The sequence below is a fragment of the Strongylocentrotus purpuratus genome, unplaced genomic scaffold, assembly GCF_000002235.5.
Source record: "Strongylocentrotus purpuratus isolate Spur 01 unplaced genomic scaffold, Spur_5.0 spur5_scaffold_15, whole genome shotgun sequence".
NCBI classification, from domain to species: Eukaryota; Metazoa; Echinodermata; class Echinoidea; order Camarodonta; family Strongylocentrotidae; genus Strongylocentrotus; species Strongylocentrotus purpuratus.
The window spans coordinates 709,685-732,395 of NW_022145600.1; the positions used below are offsets into that span (position 1 = coordinate 709,685).

Below are 22,711 nucleotides of genomic sequence, written 5' to 3' on the forward strand. Positions count from 1 at the left end.
AGTGTCCAAACCACACTTACTTATGTTTTTTAAAATTCAATATTGAAATTGAAATTAAAAAGGTATTTATTGTTCTAAAACACAGGACTGTATTTCGATAGAATTTAATGTTGAATTACTTGATATAATAAGTACATTAAGAGCAAAGTACAACAATCATTATTCATGTCATATTTCTTAGAAGAAGGAAGTAGTGAAAATAAAATGTGAGCAAAATGATTGGAAGGTGGATGGTACATGTAGCGACAGAGGGGATACGATAAGTAAACGAAATAAGAGGTAGATCCGGTGGACATGAAAAAAGTGAAGTACACTGTTTCATCTTGTCTTCTTTTTTTTTTTTACAATTTTCGAAACTGTTTTTTGTTGTGGTAAAGTCAAGAAAATTATCAAAACGGAATAAAAAAAAAATATCTTTATGGGTAAAAATGGAATTCCTCAAGAAATTAGAACATTCTGTGGCTGTACATAAAATGTTGGTTCACAAATACATGTTAAATAGAGAGAGAGAGAGAGGGGGGATAAGAGAGAGAGAGAGAGAGAGAGAGAGAGAGAGGAGAGGGAGAGACAGAGACAGAGACAGAGACAGAGACAGAGAAAAAAGAGAGAAGGGAGAATAAAAAGAACGAAAGAAAATTTTGAAATTCTAAGTATGGAGGCATTGAGGTTGACAATTAATTATTATTATTCGACCTCACCGGCTAGAACTCCTGATTTATGAAGACACTGCCACCATTTTCTAAGAAAACCGAAACCATATCGTGGATTAATGAAAGTTTCAATTAATTATAGATATGTTCTTTATAAGTTCTTCAGGTTTTCAGTTTAAATGATCAAATTAAATCTAGCATAATGTGGGCATGGCCGGACTCATGGATATAATATGGAATTCTTTTTGTCACCGTATATTAATATAATTCTCGTCTACCTCTGAAAACACACACTTTCTCTCGAAACCAGGTTGTGTTCCTGATCTTTAAAGACGGATATGTTCAAAAGAAATGAGACATACAAGTTTATATAAACATATCAACATATTATTTAATGTGAACCAGCACTTTGAATAAAAATGATTACATTGCCTTTTAACAATCAACTAACAAAAAAATTACAAATAAATGCAACGTTGGAATTAATAAATTCCTGTATGTAATCTGGTACCCGCCATAAAAGTTGAAATGGATGCCCGCCGAATAGATTTACATTTTTGTAAGTACGCATGGACCTCAAGTTTATACTTTATCTATAAAACACATTCATCAGCTCTCATAACTTCTAAATATGTCACAATGACAGATTATAGTTTATCAGCCTTCATTCTGAATCTTTTTACTACTAAGAAAATTAAACCTTGACTAGAATTGTCCGTTTTATGACTTGCAAACGAATAATATGAAGTGAAGGTTTGTACAATGGTCTGTAGAGGCATTGATCTCATGCTTATAATACACATCCATCACCGGCATCATTTAATGCAGTGGAATATCTAAACAGTTTGACTAAGCGGTATATAGATTTACATGTACGCTTTACATAAGACAGTTCACATACTCTCCTCTTTAGGGAACTTACCAATTTGCCCCTTCATGTTTAGCAGACTATTAAAAAACTAGACCTATATATTTCATGTACACTGTTATTTATTCACAAGCTTGATAACTTCATAAGTAAATATATTTCACTGAGGGATCCCAGTTGTTACGAAAAGTATCTGGATTTTTTTCGGACGTTATTGTTGCGTTTACAATCCATATTTCATATCGGTATTAACAACATACAAGGGTAAATTGGCAAACATCTATAAATACATTTAAAAATAAATACAGCAATCTATTATAATCTACAAGTAACCATGAAAACAGAATACATAAATATTTAGAAAATAATTGTATATCCACTAATGTATTGTCAATGCATTGTACAATTCGGCACAAAGAACAAGATATTAGAAGCTCACTAAATGCGTTAACACCTTCATGTAAGGGCCATGCTGTTTATACCCTTATTATTAAGTTGTCATTTTGTGCCAAGCAAGGTCATTATATAATAAAGCTTAAACATCTGGATTGTTATCATTGCACAGGTAGACCATGTCCAATTATATTATTAAAGCAGTAAGAAAGCTTTGAAACCGATGTTCATAATGTAATCAATGTAGGAACAATTTTTTTCTTCAGATTGACATTCATTTTTCAGACTAAGTCATCAATTAAGGTTAATAACTCATAACAATCTGTGAATTATTTTCCAGCTTGTACTGCCTTGACTCTTCTTGGTGATCGGGGAGTAGCAAGGCTCTTGAATGATATTTGTTTTACAAGGTGTTTTTTGGTGTTATATGCGATAAATGTTGTATGTGGAAATAACAAACATCTTTTCACCATATTTACTTAGATTAGAATGCATTGTAAAGACTTGCTAAATTATAAAATGAAATAACCTGACTCAATAAATTGTATTGTGGCTGACATGAATCAGTATATCAAACTAGTATGTCTAGATATTATCTGTATTATGCTACTTTTTCTAATTTTTACACTCTGCGGCTTTCCAAGTATATGAGCACCAACATAATTAGAGTTTTCATTTTTTCTGTAACATGCCATCACTAATCTGAGTACACGATGTACCAGTGTGTATAATTACGTCTTATGCGACTTGAATATATGAGATATAACATACATATATGAATCATTAAGATTATATTTTTCTTTACAGGATTGCGATACCCTGCTTCGATATTAGAGTTATGTGTACACATTCATATATATTATCAAATGAGAACATTTAAATTACCGGGACATGAAATAATATGAAGATCTTTGTTATTTTCTACTCTGGTATGTTTGGAATTGAAATGAAATGCGAAGTCCACCCCGATATCAATTTATGGTCAAAGAAAGTTTTTTGTTAATATTTTGTTAAGTACATAGAGCAAATTGGAGGGGACCTTGAAAGATACGTAGCCTATACAGATTTGCTAGTTTGTATTTGATTGATCTCAACTCAAATAATTAATGGCTTTCTTATTTTTAATCGGAATTTGCCCAAACTTTCGCTGACCTGTCCCTCTTATTTTTCTGCTTCTATTAAAAACCAACTCGATATCAGGGTAGACTTCCCTTTTAAAAACTGTCAAAATGTCAAAATCTGAAATTAAAGATACGATCATGCTGACATCTCAACGGAAGAGATACAAACAAACATTGAAACAGAATACATTATACAAATTCAGTATATATATATACAAAAAATACTACAATATCAAACGAATTAAGTCGAAATGCCAAAGATTAAAGCACAATCACGATCACATATGACACAACAGTCACAACTCATCGAATGCCACATACACAATAACAATCATTTCAAGAAATAAGCCAAGAAATGAGCCAAGAAAAAGGCCAACTTTATGGGCGACAGTGTACAGTGTATTCAAACTTTTCTACTGTCAAAGATATAATGTACTGAGCCTTTAAATGCTTTTTAAAACAGAAATATAACGCCACATGGGTGTTGTGAACAATAATGCATTGTTTTTCTAACATCCCAGTGAAAAAACTTCCAAAATGTAGTTACATTTTTCAGAAATATGTATTGATGGTATAGGAAGGATGTTGTTTGTGATAATAATGATGATTTCATCGCGAAACTTTACTGGTATAGATTTGGACCGCAATTTGTGACTGTCAAACCTCCCGAATGTGCTCTGTATTTTAGCTGTTCTTTCATTGCTTATTTTCTTTTCACTGTCAACATCGTCGTGTCAGAAGGCACATTTCATGAACGTGCGAAACCAAAATCACAGTTACCAACCTGTTGCACAAGTTTAGAATAATATGTAAGCATTCCGAGACCACAAACATCAACTCATGGACTGGTAATAACAGAGTGCACTTTCACATCACCAGCCAACCCTGAATGGTATTTACTTTGTGCTGATGTCCTTGGTCATCACACGTTAAAACCCACTCTATTACATTCTGTGTTCTCTTCAAAATGGCAGATATACCTGCAAGTAAGACGTAGTTCTGCATCAAGATGGCAAGGAATGCCGATAAGGATATCGAGCCAGTGATCGCTTGATTGCGTCGTAGGGCAGTCGAAGGTGACGACTTTCAGTAGAACTGAGAGCCCCGTTTCTTCTCAATAGCTTCAGTAAGTTTCTTGATGAAGTCATGAGGTTGTACTACCATTGGGATTACTAAATGGTCCTCTTCGAGTTCAGCTTTCACCAAATCCTACAAATTGTCAACATCGACGAGAAAACAAAATACATTTCATAAATAATAGTCCTCATGATTATCATGTGAACAAATCAAGTTCGGTTATGCTGCAACGCTCCCTTCAGGGCGCACACCTCTCCATGGTTTAAGTCATTAAAATTACTCAAACTTCCAGATATTCTTTCTCAAGGTACTTCATTATTTATGTATTAACTCAAAAATACTATGTTACCAGTAGCATTTGATGACAGTTTTTGTTTGAACTCGGATGTCCACTAATTTCATACAAGAAAAAAAATGACTTCCATCTACCAAAATTCATTAACTCACTTTGGAAAAATAAATAAATTAGATATCAAGGTCCTCATAAATGGAACTCCATGTGTAATCATTTAAAGGGTATAACGAACCACAACGAATTGAAAGTGAAACTGAAAATAACAAATACTTGCCACTAATTGATTTATTGAAATACGTAATTGATTAATATTTTTGTTAGTATGTAACATCATTAGTATTGAATTGTATTGTATCGTATCGTTTTGTATTGTATTGTATCTGTATCTTTTTATGTTTGGGGTTGCGTGTTAACAAGTTTTTTTTAACTTATGTTAGCAATCCCGGTATTTGTAATGATGTAATTTTTATTTTGATCTTTTGCCAAATGAATAAGAATTGAATTGAGTGGAATTGAAAGTTATTAAAACCTTCGATCAAGGCGGAACGATAGGTTTAGTAATCATAAAAGGCAAAGTAATTTAACTTCAAATAAATCACAGTTGATTAAACTAAACATTTTGAAAATCGTTAGAACGGTTCGATTAGGAAGCCAAACAATTAAAAAAATAAAGGAAAAAGGTAGGGGAAACCCAAATCTAAAGAATGAAGGTCCTACTCTAATGCTTTATTTTTTCCCTTTGATACTCATGCAAGTTTAGTTCCTCAAATAAAATTTGTTTTATTTACCTGATTTTTGCTACTCTTGACGAGAGGAACGCGTTGGTGACTGATCTCGGTGATGACCCAGTCACAAGGTTTTCCCGAGAAGAAAGCCTTAGCCTTTGGTGTAAGCCCCTCCTTCACAGCAGGACCCTCCGCTAGCGATTTAATCTGCCAGAGACCACGATTGAAAAAGACAAATTTGTATTCATTGTACAGCTTTTATGGTTTAACCATGGAAAGAGCAAAAATCATACATTGAATCACAGTTTGACGTTTAGTATCCTAAAATTATAGCCCCTCGAATTCAGCAGCTGGTATGAAAAACTTGAAATTGTGTTTCTCCTCGTGAACCTACATATCTTTAAATATCGTGTTTCTACAACTTAACACTTTTATTTTACCAAAATTAGCCACTATGACTCGTTAAATTTCTAATTGACATTGTTTTTTTTTACAAATTCAAAGTGCTTTTTTACGAAAAAATAACACGATACATTTTATAGCATACTCTTCAAACGCTCATAATGTTTTGTTTGATAGATTGGTTTTCACAAAGGCTTCATTCACATTTATTTATTTATGACGATTTGGTCAGCCTGGGTAGAAAAAGTTATGTTGTACCTACCTCGATGTTAGACTTGAGATGAATACCCCACTGTTTACTGCGATCAGATCTGTTAAGGTTCAGTATGTTTGCATTTGGTAACCGATACAGTGTGATTTCTATCTGTAGGATAGAGAAAACAAATAACACACTTTCTTTAAATTTCAATATTATTCTACCTATAGAAGTACATTAAACGCTGAGATTGATCCTGGCTGTAAGTTGAGTGTGATAAATCATTCTATAGTGACAATTTAAATGTTGATTCTCACAGTGTCCTCTTATCACTCCAAAAACATAATCAGGAACAGTCCTAAAAGAAAAGTGGAAGACTCTAATATGGTCAACCCCCTCTCGAAATAAATTTGCACCATTTTAAAGGAATTAAATGAGGTTACATGGAAAAAATTAATTCAAAAACCCAAATCTCTCTCAGCCGCCCCAACCCCCGCCCCCACCCAATTATTCTTCTATAATTGCACCTGGGTATAATATGTCGGCATTAAAGAAATTGAAAATTAAATTAAAAAAAATTAAAGAAAATGATTATTTTTCAGAGTTAATGGATGGTCTTCAGCTATAAGTAATGTATAGAAAGGATATATCATTATCAAACTATAATTATTACCTTATCGATAGCTGTTGTTCGGATGAATTCCATGGCAAGTTCTGCTGATGTCACTACTTGGGTATTAATTTGACGCAGTTTATCACCCACATGTAGCCTACCATACAACTGACTGTTCAGGTCTTTCTTCCAGCCAGCAACCCTGAAAAGCAGAATAATTATGAATAGTTTAACTTTTAAATAGGATAATGGTTTTTCGTTATTGCTTAGTGATAACTTGGGGGAAAGAATACAACTCTTATCACCCTCTGCGTTTGGTGTGAACAACATTATCATAGGACAAAATTTACTGGACATGTTTAGGGGGCGTGGATACCTTACCGGGTCGAGGATACATTTTAATCCTTACTGTCCCTACATAGTCAAGATTTGATATTCCTTAAGCATGCTGTAGTTGAAAGGGTGCATGGAATAAGTATGTTATGATAACCTCAAATGATATAGCTATATGCTACAATGATAGCGGTTCAGTATCTCTTCTTTTGTTATTCACCAACATGGCCAACATGAATATCATTATATCACATGGTCTTTTGACCAAAAAAATCACGCATTTGAAGGAATGTGTCATTGTTATATCCTGCTAGTGGAGGGCAAATTTCTGTGTTTTTTAAAGTAGACAATAAAATTTGAATCTGAATCTGAATCTGAAAGTACTTTTGTACTTCTGTCAAAAGTATTTAACATCGGTATGCCTTAATTGTTTTCAATTTATTTGTTATTCAGGTTCAATATGACAGTTTTCTGATAATTTGTTGCATTGTCTATTATCATGGTTACTGTAATTTCTTTTCACGGCTTCGGAGGCAATGATCCTTGAATTCCAATAGACAGAAAGATCAAATAGTGGATGAAATTATTTTCATTGTACCAATACATCAATCATGTCAATTCAAACACTTTGTCATGCTACGAATAAAATCACCTACTTCCCTGTCCGCAATCTGCATTCATGTTCATTTCAAAAACCTTGAAATACAATTATCCAACTGCTATTAGGAAATCGTGACGGAATGTTCTTAAAACTATTTTTCTGTTATTTGATCCTAAATGTAACAGTTTAATTTCACGCTACGGAAAGCTAACAAAGTAATAATTATCTTCCTAACAATATGACATGTTGACGGCAAGTACACCGTGTGAGAAAAAGAAGAAATAAGCGTCTGATGTATGAAAACAGTCCCTATCCAATAATAATGAAAGAATAAGGGCAACAGGATACTGACAAAATGTGGACGCCATTTTATAAGCAGCCAAAATGGTTAATCAGACACTCGAATTTGTTAACCTCGGTTGCTTATTTTTTTTTTATTCATGTCTTCTTTACAAAGCAGGAAAGGTCATTCAGATAAAAAAAAAACTACTTTACAATGACGCCCTGCTGCAACATACAAAATACATGAAAAACAACAAAATTAACAAAAGAACAGAAACAGAAAACGTTTAACTTAAAATACCAGAAAATATCAAGTTACAAATAATAAATGACATCGATAAACAATAAAATTGCGAGAGTTACAAAAGTAAGGAACAAACTAAAATCGTAATATAGGATAACAACAATTTATAACTATCCTAACCTTAGGATATTTTTTGCGTCAGATATTTGAGATAGCAAATACAAAATAGCAAATTCAAACAAAAGGATTCAATATGAAAACATACCAAACTTCGTTATTGATGGTGATTAAGACTACTGAATCCAGTAACTCAGCTTTAGAGAATTCAACCACGATGCCATCCGCTCCCTTGGACTGCTCCCACATCAAGAAACTATTTTTTTAGAAAGAGAGAGGTCAAGTTAGGTTTGTTTAGTCACTATCACATCGAGTTGAAATCTTAAAACTGTTTTATTTAAAACTCTCCGCCAAACAATTAACATAATCATAAAGCAAATCGAATATAACTCAGACAGACGAAATCTAGATAAATTGGACGCGATTAAAGATGAAGTTGAGTTCTGGTCATGCGATTGCATTGTGAAAGAAAAGGTTGATCATCTAGCATATAAAATGTGTGTGTATTGCAAGGTTCTGGAATCATCAAAATGATAAGAAATTGGGCCAAGTCTTGGTAAAGTTACAAACACTGTACACAGAATGATGTATATGGGACTACACGAACACGAATATGAAGGCATTTGAAGAGCCATGCTTTTCAGGGAACATGTCTTATCTGATGTTCTTCCATACTTGCATAATAAGAATGATAACGCTCACAAATTATTTTTCACCTCTTCCCAGAACTCAACTTTCTCATTAAGGGCCATATTCGCAAAGATATATTTCAAAAAGATAATTTGCTGTGATTGTCCAATAACGCCAACATATGTTATGAGATATCTCAAACAAACGTCAACTGATCGGATTTTATATAGCTTCAAATCATTTAGTAAAGGTTTGATATTCAATTTTGTATCACATCTTACGAAATATTCAAATTGTATAATATTAATAAAAGAACATTAGTTGATAATGCAATTGATACTTTAATGGTCTATTAATAAAGTAATTAATTGTGGCTGTTTTGCGAAATGTTTTACAGGGTAAAGATATACTAAGTGTATAATCGTAAGCATCATATGTACACAAGCAATAAGAGAAGAACATTAACATGAAGTTATAATACTAGATACTGCTAATGATAATGAGATAATCATCACAAATACTTAGCTAGCAATTCGGGGAATTAAAGATAAAGTTGGGTTCTGGTCATGCGATTGCATTGTGAAAGAAAAGGTGTCGAATGAATCAGAAAAGGTTGATCATGTAGCATGTAAGTATCGGTGTGTACTGCAAGGTTCTGGAGTCATCAAAATCATAATAAATTTGGCCCAGTCTTGGTAAATTTACAAACACTGTACACAGAAAGATGAATATGGGACTACACAAATGGTGTCGGGCCTACTTATCTTGATTTCCTTATCTTTTTATGCTCATTACTCAGCCAGTATACATTTTCTACCAAAATTGTTTGGCACATGACATTTATTTGTAATCTTGAACATTCAGTGTAAGTTTTGTTTGATTGTTTGAGAATTCTTTTTTTAAAAACCAGAACTCAAGTTTATCTTTAAGTAAAATATGACATAACTAAGACGAAAACATTATGTTCATGCATAATGTAACTTGCTTTTCATATCAAAAGCATTATGATAATACGGCCGGAAGGAATCAGTATAATCCTATTAAGCAAGGAGGTAGTGAAGAAGGGCTTCTATAAATTGTTTAAATATAAATGTTAATGCAAGAACCCCCAATCACCCCAAAGCGCCCCCTTCCTTATTTTTCTAGAACCCCTCCTGAGTTGGTGTCGGGTTGGCCCGAGTATACAATAAAAAGTGATATGTTAAAACAAAAATAAGACAAAGACAAAAGGAATGGAAGAGAGGAACAGATATTTGTGGAGAGGGGAATAAATATAAAGAAAAATAAATGAAGTAAAATCTATGTTTATAGAGTGTATATACTGACCTGATATCTACTACTTTAGGGCCCTTTTCTTGCTGACTATCAGGCTTGTGTGAGCTTGGAAGAGTTGGAACAGACATCCTGCGAGTGTTCTCATAATAATGTGAAGGGGGTCTGGCTGGGAGGGGAGGGGGTGACCCCTCTTCAGGGATTCTTTGCCTGTCTAGTTTGGGAGAATGGCTCTGATCCCGACGATGACGAAATACGTCCGGTACCTGTAGATCTAGAACGTGGAGGTAGACATTAGAATTGCCACATTGATACTGCTTATTACTGTAATGTTATTGATTAGCATTTGTGTCATGGGTAGTATACACTTTATATTTTTGTAAAGAGAGGGAGAGAGAGAAAGAAAGAGATAGAATTTATGGTAAGTTTGATTCTTACTTGGTTCTGAACCTCGACGACCTCTTCTCTTTTGTGGTAAGTTTGGAGGAGCATCGCACTCGTCATCGCCAGCGATGCTTGTTCGAATCACAGAATCATATACCATATGACTCGCCTCGGTATAGTCATACTTCTTCTTACATTCACCAGACGAGTCTAGGAGAACAGAGACAAAATTATACTTTAATGTTATTCCCGTTCTTATTGTCATTATATTGTTTGTTTTTTATTTATTATTAAGTGTCATTCACATAGTTTGAACTCAATATCAAGTGCAATTTCTTTTTAATTATTCATTGAGAAAATTGGACACGACACCAACATAATTAGAATTCGTTTGTCGGCTATTGTCACGCTCGACAATATCTGACATGAAAATGTTTCCTTGAGTCAGGAGATATCAATAGTTGAATTTACTGAACATCCAGAATATTCGCAGTTTTCACATTATTTTCAGGCATTTTCGTGGCAATTATCAATCAGAATACGATTAATATAATCAGCATGATTTGCACTAATATGCAATAATTGTACATTAGATGCTATACTTTCTGACATTCTATTCATGTGTTTGCACATTGACAATATTTTATTATCGTCTTGTCACTTTTTGAAATTTAATCAAAGAAAATATCATTCATGTGTAAAAGTAGAGAGTTTATTTAAATTTACATGTAACACTTTTTGAGTTGAACCTACCACTTCGTTCTACCTTCTTGTAGATAATCGACCTTGCGAGTTTTCGCCGTGCCTTCTGCCCAGATGATAACGGTGTGATGTGATCCTCATCATCGTCCTCCCCGTGGTCCTCCGTTTCATCCATCTCGAACACGATGTTATTCGGGATGAACGATGGTGATGGAGGGCAGCTACTGATGATGTCACTATTACGACTACCAGACGAATCTACTGACGATCGCGCGGAGGATGCATCCGAACTTCGACCGCTGTCCCTACTCGCCGTGCTATTGGTGTTCTGAAATGGAATAGTTAATAAAAAAGGGTTATCAGTTTGACAGGTTTGGAATATTTTCTCAGCTGGTGTTAACCACTTTATTTATCCTGACAGAATTCAAACAATCAAAGAAAAATCGCCCTAAGTTTTCGGAATGTGCCCACAAGAAAAGGATTTCGTTTTTTTTTATCAGTAATATAAAATTATACCTTATTTTATAAATAAACTACCATTATTATTGTAATTGCCATTTAAATCATTAGTATCATAATCATTATTATCATTATAGCTATTTTTGAATTCTTTTTTTTATTATGACTATTATTATTTTGATCCTTATTATTATTATTATTATTATTATTATTATTATTATTATTGATAAAATCATCATAAAAAAAAAAAACACTGCAGTTGACTTACAGGATTTTTAACACGAAGGACCACATCTTCTGAAGGTTTTCTGTCTTCATTCCTCGTCTCCATGTCTTTAGATACACGAGAAAAAGCTTTATACCAAGGTTTGATGTCTTGCCTATCGAGGAATCAAAATAAGAAATTCGAGAATAACATTCAATCATGCGACTCCAATACCTTGTAGAAAACTGAAGCAGTATGATATCAGGAAAAGAGTTGTGACTCGTATGTGAAAGAAAAACAGGGATGCAACTCAATTTTAGGAAGCCCTTCTCATTGGCCCCCTCTCCTCCACCACCACCACCATCACTACTACCACCTCTAGCTTCAATTCACAAGGGGTGTTTTGAAGGATCATCCAGTAAGTACCATTATCCTGCCCGTCAGAAATATATTGTAATAAGGTTTTTCGAAAGGAACGGATAACATACCTGATATTAAACAAAAAAGGATTTAACAAATGTTATGAAAAGCGAGAGAAACCTGAGAGTAATATTTTGGTGAAGGGATATTTGTTTGTAAAGGAGACCGCATAAAATAATCGTCAACTAATATCCTCCAACAACAACAAAATCACAATTGCTTGCTCGTCAGGATTGTTCTGTATAGATTTCTGATTGAATAATGATTTATTTCATAACGTTGTGCAGTGTTTAATGAAATCATTAGAAGACGCATAAGGCGGAAAGCTACATTGCCATTCCAAATATTTTACTTAAGCTTAATGTAATTGCTAAATGTCGCACTTACTCTTTCATTGTTTTGAAGTAATAGGGAATCTTGGAGTGTATGAGAATGATCACGTGATTTGTTTTTCGACCTATCTTCATGTCCATACAATGAACGTTGACCCTTGACGTCAGAATGTGAGATGGGATCCTACTAGAACCGAGAGATTTCTTTCTACCTCCAAACACATTGACGGAGCTCTTCCTCCTCCCTTTGAACGCCGCTTCGTTTGTAAAACCTTCCAGATTGTAAAGATGTTTTCCACGCTTCCAGAGAACGAAATAGACCTTGTTCCGTTTCTATTTTTAAGTTATAAACGAAATAAAGAGACAATTAGGCTGACATTACTAATAAATCCAATCAGTCAAAGGAATGTATGACAAATCCCTCAAAAATCAACCTTTGGAATCATAATATTCAAATCATTATCCTAAAGCTGAGGCAGTAATCTTTCTACATTCATCACTAATGTATTATTGAAGTCAGTAATAATTTATAGAAAATCTATGTGATAACTAAATCCCTAAATCCACAAAAATCAATTTGTTTTTAATTGTAACGAATGTTTACCTTTTTAACATCTAAAGTTGATTTCTACGACATGACTTTTAATCATCGATTTAAGAAATAGATATACTGTTGCCCATGAAGTTTCAATACATTTTAATTAATGATTGTGATAACATTTATTTATTCTTGATGAATAAAGTCCATATCTTCCAATAACTTTGTTGTTTTTTTATCTAAAGAGTCATAGCAATTGATTTGTAATGTTTTTAGAATTTAGAATTTACCCAGTAAAAATAAATCATTTTATCAGAATCATTTCATGAAAACTTTATTAGCAACAGTCTACTAAGCCAACTAGTCACTGGGTACTAAAATGGCTTTCAAGGATAGTACATCATCATTATCATCATAATCATCAACATCAAAATCATCATCATTATCTCTTCATCATCATCATCATTATCATCATCATCATTATCATCATCGTCATCATCATCATCATCATCTCTTCATCATTATCATCGGCGCCGTCGTCGTACATAGATCATCAATGAATGTTTTAATTCATGGGAACTTAAATGCGCGATGTTATACATTTTGGTGAAAAAAGGATAAACCTGATTTATTTAAAGAATGGAAAATTTGTTTTACTGTGGGAAAATCGTAAATGTACACACCTTTAAAATGAATAGCGGTTTCAATCTACATCAAAATAACAGAATTCCTGAAAAGGATCAAATTTCATCATAAAATAGTTCACATTTTGTCCCTAGAACGAATTAAGCGTGTGTTAAATAGGTACAGCATTGAACCGCGAGATTGAGGTGGCAATGTTAACCTCTACTGCCATGAATAGGTTGTAAGAGCTGCACCTGAACAAAGGTTCAATTATGCAGGTACCTTAATGCTTCTATTGTAGCGGTTTAGTGAGCAATTTTGAACCACTGACATGTGCCTGGTGTCATCAGACATACATGAAGTGATAAGTCATTGCAAAATGATGTAATTACATGGAGAGTACAAATATTCAGTCGAAAACTGTAATATACAGGCCAAGTCACAATACTTAAAAAAGGTAAAATGACAAATGTTCTATATCTGGTTTTCTTTGCATAAACCATCTCGTGTCATAAATTCAAACATTTTGGATCCATGAATCACACAAATCTTGTGGTTTAACTATTGTCTATGTGGTCAATAATTCGGCTAGTTCGTCATAGACCTACATCCATCTGTAACTCAGTCGTACTTGACTTTTTCCCTAAATTTCAGTATTTGTTTTGATGTAATGTCAAATGAAAAAGGGAATGCACTTTTATGAGTATCATTTTTATTCAAAATTAGTAATAGCAGCCAATTTTGTTCTTTTATTTAGACAATAACACTCACGGCAGCATGGCACCCAAATGTTGTTTATGTCGAGAATAAAATACATTGCAATAGAATAAGTTAATATTTTGTAAATATTGTAGCTATCAATTGTATTAATTCGAGAAGTTCGGACTAAATGTAAAGATACAATGAAATGACATCGAATCACATCAACAAATTAATTTACAAATAAACTGATACGTGGCCTTCATTATTAATATGGACTATACTATATCACAGCTGCACCAAATAGTTATTTGTTTTGTCGCAGGAGATGGGTTATAACGGAGTTAAATTTATCTTGCTGGAATACAGAAACCATTCAACGCGATATTTCAAGGTTCATGTTACCCTAATAAAGCTCATTGCTTTTAAAAATATACACCTGTCACATGCCAACTGTTGTATACTTTAAATACTTATAGCAGTGTGTAGTAATAATATTGCATCATTGTCCTGCACTATTATCCTTTTTTGGTTTCGTATGTACTTGATCTTAAATACATTTTTGTCATTAAATAGAAACCGAGATCTTTGTGTATCCGCTTCCAATTTGTGCGTTTATTAACTTTGTCATATTAAAAAAAAACTTTCCGGTCTGATTATTTTGCTTTATAAACAAAAGAATAAACATCTTGATATGAACTTGATAATCATAATTCATCAGCATCAGTGCAAATGGGCATCCGTTAAAGAAAGTTTATTACTCGGATGGGATGAATGATTTCCAAGAAGGACGGTTACGTTCGTAATAGGAATAATTCATCTCGCGCACACACACACAACATACAACACGCACGCACACAAACTCACACACACACACGCACACTCACACACACATACAAGCCCAACGCACAAACACACACACACATACACTCACGCACGCACGCACACACCCACACACGCACCTTCCCATAATACATAATAAACGGTCCAATTGGTCCTAGGACAATCAATTCAGCTAGAATAGTGGTGATTATTTTGGAAGAAGCATCATGATTCATATTGGAATAATCAACCGGATGGAAGTTGTCTGGAAAATTTGCCCGCGAGCTTTAGCTAATTTTTTTTCCTATACAGATCCATGTAATATTTTCCTTAAGAGGAAAGGCGTATTTGCTTGGCCTTCCAGATTGAATGCACCTCATGCTGGTATAGACATAATATATTCAAGCAAAGAAAGACATTTTATTGAATTGAGCTGAACTTTGATTCTTTGTCACCCTTTATCTTGTCACGCATAGGGTAAAGGCCAATATCGCACATTAGGGACTTGTATATTTGCGTGGACTGATACGTGTGACGTCCATTCAAGGCAGTGCTTTAAAAGGACGTCGATCGTAGCATAGACCTATTGTCTTCGTGCGAATCGAAAAGTCCCTAATGTCACGCTCACAACCGCGTCAGTCTATAATGCAGTTCTAGGCCTGAAAATAACGCCTCATTTGAAACGAGAATAAGGTTCTTAGCGCAAGAGACGTCAGACGGAGTACTACGTCAGTCTGTGACGCGCCTCATGACAGTGTTATCGTCCAAAGGGTATATGCAAAGTGAACAGTGTACAATCACTGCTTTTAATTGATGTACATATTTATTATAATTTATTTGGCAATTTTGTACGAGTCATACATGCAATATACAAAAAGTAAAAACATAATTATAACGGCTGCCTAGAAGAGAAAAGTAATTCAAGATTACTATGACCAGTAGGTATTCTCTCCCGACTAGGAGGAGCATTCTTGGGAGCTCTAAATTCATTGTGCTTGCAACAGAAATACATTGAAGTAATTAGCACATAGAACAGTGTATTGGACATTTGGTAGTATTTTCATTATTAGTGATAAAGCGACCCAGTATTAAAAAAAATGCAATTTGAACACTTTATAGTGAACATAAAAAAGAAAGCTAAACAATATAAACATAATTCTTGATGAAGTAATAACCAAGTGAAGCGATAAACACCAAGCCTCACAATAATAGTCAGAAATAGTGGCCCCGAAGACAAGGGGGGGGGGGGGCTAGTACCCTTTTTCCTACCTTGAAATCAACGGTGGATCCTCCATCGACATTCTTCTGCTCTCCTGTGATGAGATATCCCTCATGGATTTTTTCTTGAGCATCGTCCTCCATTGTCTCACGTTACACTCCTGCAGGAAAGGAATACACATAAATTAGCCATGAGTTTATTTATTTGGTTCATAAAAATATCTAGTAAACATTTACTTGAGATAAGTTGTAAAAGAGTCACTGTATTTTTTTCACGTAATAAAGATAATATATTTTTATTTTATAGCGCATTGAATACGAGAGTGATAATGATAATGATTATATAATAATAATAATAATTATACTAATTATAATAATGATAATAATAACAATAATACAAAATAATAAAAACAATGTGTTTTCCCGAGGAAGCCTCAGCAGCTTATTCGCTGTTTTACTAGGGGCCGTGCAATTATGAATTACCTCAACGATTGCCAGGTGCCTATTTGCAACAGGATAAATGGTTTGCCAAAGGACGTTTTGGATTCGAACCCTTAGGCAAAGTCAATGAATAAGTTTACTGTGAAACATCCTGCGGTATGCGATTCTTTTTTTCCTTCCCGCTGGAGGTTGAATAAAATTCACCTAAAATCCCTCATAAATCGCATGTTTGAAGTAACTTATTCGTTATTACAAAGTTGAAGCACATTTGAGGGTGTGTGTGTGTGTGTGTGTGTGTGTGGATGTGGATGTGTGGGTGGGTGGGTGCGTGTGAGAGAGAGAGAGAGAAATGGAGAAAGAGAAAGAGAGAAGGAGAGAGAGAAAATTTCATAACAAAGAGCGGTTGAAAGGGTATTTCCCCTGCGTTCCCTCCTTATGATATTTCATTCAAATTTAATTAACTCGTTTCATTCTCATACATAGTACACATTCTTTGGTGAAATTATTTGTCATTTCATTGAAGAAAAAAATATTGTGTTGAATAAAATCCTGCAACTTCCGTTTTGGAAATATAAACTGGTAAATAAGTTACAAGAAATCGTGTAATATTACTATATCACACTGTTGATTGTTGATACGTTATGGATTTAAGGACAAAATAGCATATCATTATTTTCATATAGTTTGAGAGTATTGATAGACGCACCCGTCGCCTGGTTTGCTTCGTATTATAATGCAGCTTAGAGACATAAAGAATGACAACATACCTACAATATGTCGTTATTTGCCACCCTCCCCGTCTAGCAAACACCTGCGGAGGGGTAGGATTAGGAGTAGGAGTAGGGTTAATGTCTTGATCTCTAAGTTCCGTGAATTGAGGGGGGGGGGCATGGTCACCGTTAGCTCGTTAGCTACATATATGTCTATATATATTACCCGACTAAGAGCGAGTTCCATTAACAACTTCATAGTGATCATAGATTACCGTATCATTAAGTTATGCTATAATGATTGATATCCATGCTTAGATCCTTATTATTTTGTTTGCATTATTTGAACTTTCAGTCCATTTCATATTCATTCATCAAAATAATAGGATGAAATATAATCACAGCTTTCTTTTCATACCCAATTTATTATAAAATTGATCATATGACATGAAATCGAGTAATTTGCACTAGGTTTTACCAGAAACAACAATTATCAAACGCAGAAAAAGAGATATATAATGATTTCAACTAACAAAGAAACAAAAATCAAGATTTGTGTCTCGCAGATTAAACAAAAAATGAAAATTACATAACCTTTTAGTGGCGATTCAGTACTGAACTATCTTATTTTTACAAATACAAAAGTTGAAGATACTTTCACAATCACGATCGATCTTAAAGGCTTTCAAGAAATCAACTCAAGGGCAATTTCAAAACCCCATTGCACTGCGTGAAGGATTCATGTTTGTAACATAATTACGTCTTGGTAATCACTATGAATATGACGAACAAAGAAAGAGGACAAAATATACAGTTCCCCATTCTACCCTCAACAATTGCTGTGGTAGACAAAGGAACATCCCTTCACTGCTACTATGTAAAATGTGTTGAAAAGGTGAATATGCATGTGACACCTGTTCTACACATTTTTACATAATAGCAGTGAAGGGATGTTCCTTTGTCTACCACAGCCATTGTTGAGGGTACAATGAGGAACTGTATATTTTGTCCTCTTTCTTTGTCCGTCATATTCATAGTGAATGCTCGCACAATACAAAAGGTGAGGCGCAAGGCTTTTGAAATCTCCTGACTTTAATGTCTTTTAAAGGCTTTGCAAAGGTGGTCATCTTAAATGACTGAATGAGTCGTATGTTTATCCACGTGATGATAATATGTTTCTCGTACTTGTTTAAATATAAAGACCATATATATATGTATATATATATATATATATATATATATATATATATATATATATATATATATATATATATATTGTATCCGGACACCTACCCTCTGGACATCCACTCCTAGATAACCACCCCTAGTCAACTACCCTCTAGGATAACCACCCCCTAGGACAACCACCCCTAGGGCAACCACCCTCTAGGACGACTACCCCCAGGACAACTCCCCCGGACAACTACCCCAGACAACTACCCCTAGGAAAACTACCCCCTAGGACAGGTGTCCGGGGGTAGCTTTCCTAGGGGATATTTTTCTGGAGGTGGTTGTCCGGGGGTAGTCGTCCTAGAGGGTGGTTGCTTTAGGGGATAGTTATCGTAGGGGGTGGTTGTCCTAGGGGATAGTCGACTGGGGTGGTTATCCGGGGTGGATGTCCAGGGGGTAGGTTGCCTAGAACCACATTCAAATCAATTCAATTCATTCATTTTTTTATTAAATTAATTAATTAAATTAAATAAATTAATTATTTCCACAAAATTCATCAAAAACACAGTATAATGTGTGCAACAATGCAGACAAAATCGAAATATTACAATAGAAACCAAAAAAAGCGTGTGCTAAAGATGTCGAAATATATAAATAGATATCGATTAACAACTAGATCAATGGATGATTCATTAACCAATGTTTCTATCTGGTATTGGTTATGTCCCACTATTAAGCCCCACTCAATATATATATATATGTTAACATTTATTTTACAATCATTTTCTTTGATCTTGATTCAGGAACAGCTATATAATAGCATTTTGTGCATTTAGGGGGGGGGGGGTAAATAAAGTTGACCTGTGACCAAATAACCTGGGCCACTATCCCCAAACCACAACCTGAAACCCCCTGCTGCTTTCTTCCACAGGTATTTAACCCCAGACCACTATTCCACAAAACAGCCCGGACAACTAACCCTTCAAGACTGCCCTCGGACCACTACTACCGGACAACTATCCCAAACAAACAGCTCAGAGGTGGCTCATCAGACGACTATCCCCAGATACATGTAACCCGGATAATTTCCACTGCGAGCATGCGCCTGTCTACGCAACTGTCTAGGAAAATATCAAATATCACCAATACAATTTGTTTTCATCATGGTTGTGATTAGAAAGAATAGATCGAGTGACCCTAGTAGAACTAAATGCTTCAGTGCGCCATATTCAGGAAACTATTTATGCTTCATAAGTTTTAATGAGGATTAAAACTGTGTATTTATCTTGCAAATCATTTTTAAAAAAAATATATATTATCGTAAAGAGTATGGAGATTATCGTTTGTTTGTATTTTCTATATTTTCTTTTCTATCATCATTTTCATTCTCATTACTATTTTCGTCTTTATCATCATCTTCATCATCACCATCATCATCAATATTATCATCAGCATCAACGTGAGCATGATTATCGTCATGATGGTTACAGTATCGTGGAATTGACTTATCATCTTGCTGCTGGGAAGATGAAGAAAGAATAGATTATCTGGATCAGTTTTATCATCCAGCTCCGATCATCGGGAGTGCTTACTATTTTACATAAATGTATTTGTATAAGCCAGCCCCCAAAACAACTGGAAAACATGCTACACCAAAATATATAAATTGCTATGCCACTCCTGCTTTCTCTCCCCCCCCCCTGTCTCTCTCTTACTATTTTACATAAAAGTATTTATATAAGCCAGCCCCAAAACAAATGGGGAAAACATGCTACATCCTTCCGTATCTGAATTAATTACTGTATACTCTATGTTGAAATAATTGTTACATATATCATGTATATATACATTGTGTTTTATATTGTGCTGTTGAGAAGGAAATAAATGTTAATAAATACAAATACAAATACAATAACGTGCTATGCCATTCCTGCTCTTCTCTCTCTCTCTCTCTCCCTCTCTCTCTCGCTCTCTCTCTCTTTGTCTCTATCTCGCCCTCTCTCCCTACATCCACCCTGTATATGTGCAAGACTTACGACATATGTGTATGACGTGTATTCCTTTTTAATATAATTGATTCTTATCACAGCGCCCGTAAATGAGATTCATCTCTAACAAATCAAGTAAAATTATTCAGTCAAATTCCTTTGTTAGCTTACCTCTATTTGCGCGACAGAGATGACCTAAAAGGCCCTTAAATCCTCTTCTTCGTCAAGTAAAAAGCTGAAATGAATGTCCACACAAACCAAGAATATGGAAGAACGTCAAATGTAGAAATCTGAACTCAACATTGACCCTCGTGATAGTAAAGTGCTGTTGAAACAAGAGCTCCCCTATATTGATTGTAGTGGATAGTTTGTAGTGGGAGCGATGCTTGTCTTTCGGTTGTTACTCCGAACCTGATTGTGAACGAAATGAAAGCAATTCTCCCTCGAATGAGGAAGTTTGACGAAGCATCCAGCTGAATTATTTTGCGAAATTAATATATTTTGTGTTTACTCGTTCTTGTTCACTGCTCTCGTTCAATAACTCATGTTTGCTCACACAGCGTAGGTGGGCGGTTGTGATGGAAATATTAAAGGGCATTTACCTAGCTCTACAGTTTCCTAATCAGTAATATTGTCCGTAAAGTTGGTATGAGTTTTGTTTAACCTCTTTTTATGAAATGATTGCGATAAAAATAATGTATACTCAGGCGCGCCGGAAGCAGTTTGGGATTGGGGTGGCAAACATTCCAGGGGGCTCACCTTCCAGGGGCAGTGATGTAATGAGCCAAAAAGTTTGGAGGGGGGGGGGGCAGAAGAAAAATCTGCATCACCACCTCTCTTACAGGTTACATGCAGGCCCTGCGGAACGTTTTTCAAAGTGGAATATTAACGATCAGGTAGAGCGTAAATTGGCTTGGGGTCCAGGGCCTGAGCCTCGGCAGGGGGTCAAGGGGCTGAGCCCCCGGAAGCTCACGGTTTTTAGGCATTAAATTACGGTCAGATAAGCATATTAAGATACCTTATTTGTGACGCTGGCAGGTCACTAATTGGCGGAGAGTCCAAGGAGCAGAGCCCCGGTAAGCTCAGGGGTATTAGGTATTTAATTACGGTCAAATGAGCATCCAGGGGCCCGCCTTAGGGCCCTTGGTGGGGTCCAGGGGGCAGAGCCCCGGAAGCTCAGGGATTTTAGGTATTCAATTACGGTCAGATGAGCATCCAGGGGCCCACCTTAGGCCCTTGGTGGGGTCCAGGGGGCAGAGCCCCCGGAAGCCTGGGGGTTTTAGGTATTTAATTACGGTCAGAGGAGCATCCAGGGGACCGCGTTAGGGCCCTTGGTGGGGTCCAGGGAGCAGTGCCCCGGAAGCTCGGGTTTTTTAGGTATTATGGTCAGATGAGCATCCAGGGGACCGCCTTAGGGCCCTTGGTGGAGTCCGGGGGCGGAGCCCCTGTAAGCTCTGGGGTTTCAAGTTTTAATTACGGTCAGATGAGCATATTTTGATGCTTCATTTGTGACATTGACAGGTCACTTAATTTTTCTCCCTCTCTTTCTTTCTTTTTCTCTGTAACATACTTTTTCAAAAAGTGAGAGGGCTCGAGCCCCCGAGCCCAGCGGTTTTGCATATTTTTCGCCCGACTGTAAATTTGGGAATTTTTTGGAATTTCTAATTTTCGAACAAATGCATAAAAAGGTATGACTTACACAAAAATTGAGAAAAAATACTGGAAATTCATGTCATTTCAGCAACATTTATAAATCACTGGAATCGAATAAGAAATACCCCCCCCCCCCCATCAGTACGCCAGCGTTCAGGGGCTCATGTCTTCTCACCCCTATAACAAAAAACAGACACGCTCAGTTTCCCATTCTCTCACTAGATATCCACGATATGCGCGTATCGCTATTATAAAAACCTCCATTGATAAATATAGGTGGCATGCGCAATTTATAGGAAATTTAATTCCTGTTAACCTTCCTTTTTTTTAATGGAATTTTATATGTTAACCTTCCTTTTTTTAATGGAATTTTATATGTGATTTAATTCTGGTTTTTATTATTGTTCTGTACTTTTGGGTTAAAAATACAACCATCTTTACTCCTTTACTGCTTTTTTTTTTTTTGGAGGGGGCAAAAATGCGTTTTGCCCCCCCCCCCCACTTTTTTGACTGGGGGGGGGGGGGGG

At 35.3% G+C, this 22,711-nt stretch overlaps 1 protein-coding gene across 1 annotated transcript; it reads right to left on the reverse strand.

Moving 5' to 3' along the window:
• Window positions 1-1,033: 1,033 nt before the first annotated feature.
• On the reverse strand, window positions 1,034-20,921 carry LOC105436403. The gene is made up of 12 exons (XM_030985300.1): window positions 20,703-20,921; window positions 16,274-16,383; window positions 12,377-12,654; window positions 11,633-11,744; window positions 10,957-11,233; window positions 10,258-10,413; window positions 9,874-10,093; window positions 8,066-8,173; window positions 6,401-6,542; window positions 5,794-5,895; window positions 5,193-5,336; window positions 1,034-4,241 (listed from the first exon to the last, which is right to left on the reverse strand). The coding sequence occupies exons 2-12, from the start codon at window positions 16,364-16,366 to the stop codon at window positions 4,119-4,121; spliced, it is 1,755 nt and encodes a 584-aa protein (XP_030841160.1). The 5' UTR covers window positions 16,367-16,383; window positions 20,703-20,921; the 3' UTR covers window positions 1,034-4,118.
• Window positions 20,922-22,711: the final 1,790 nt, after the last annotated feature.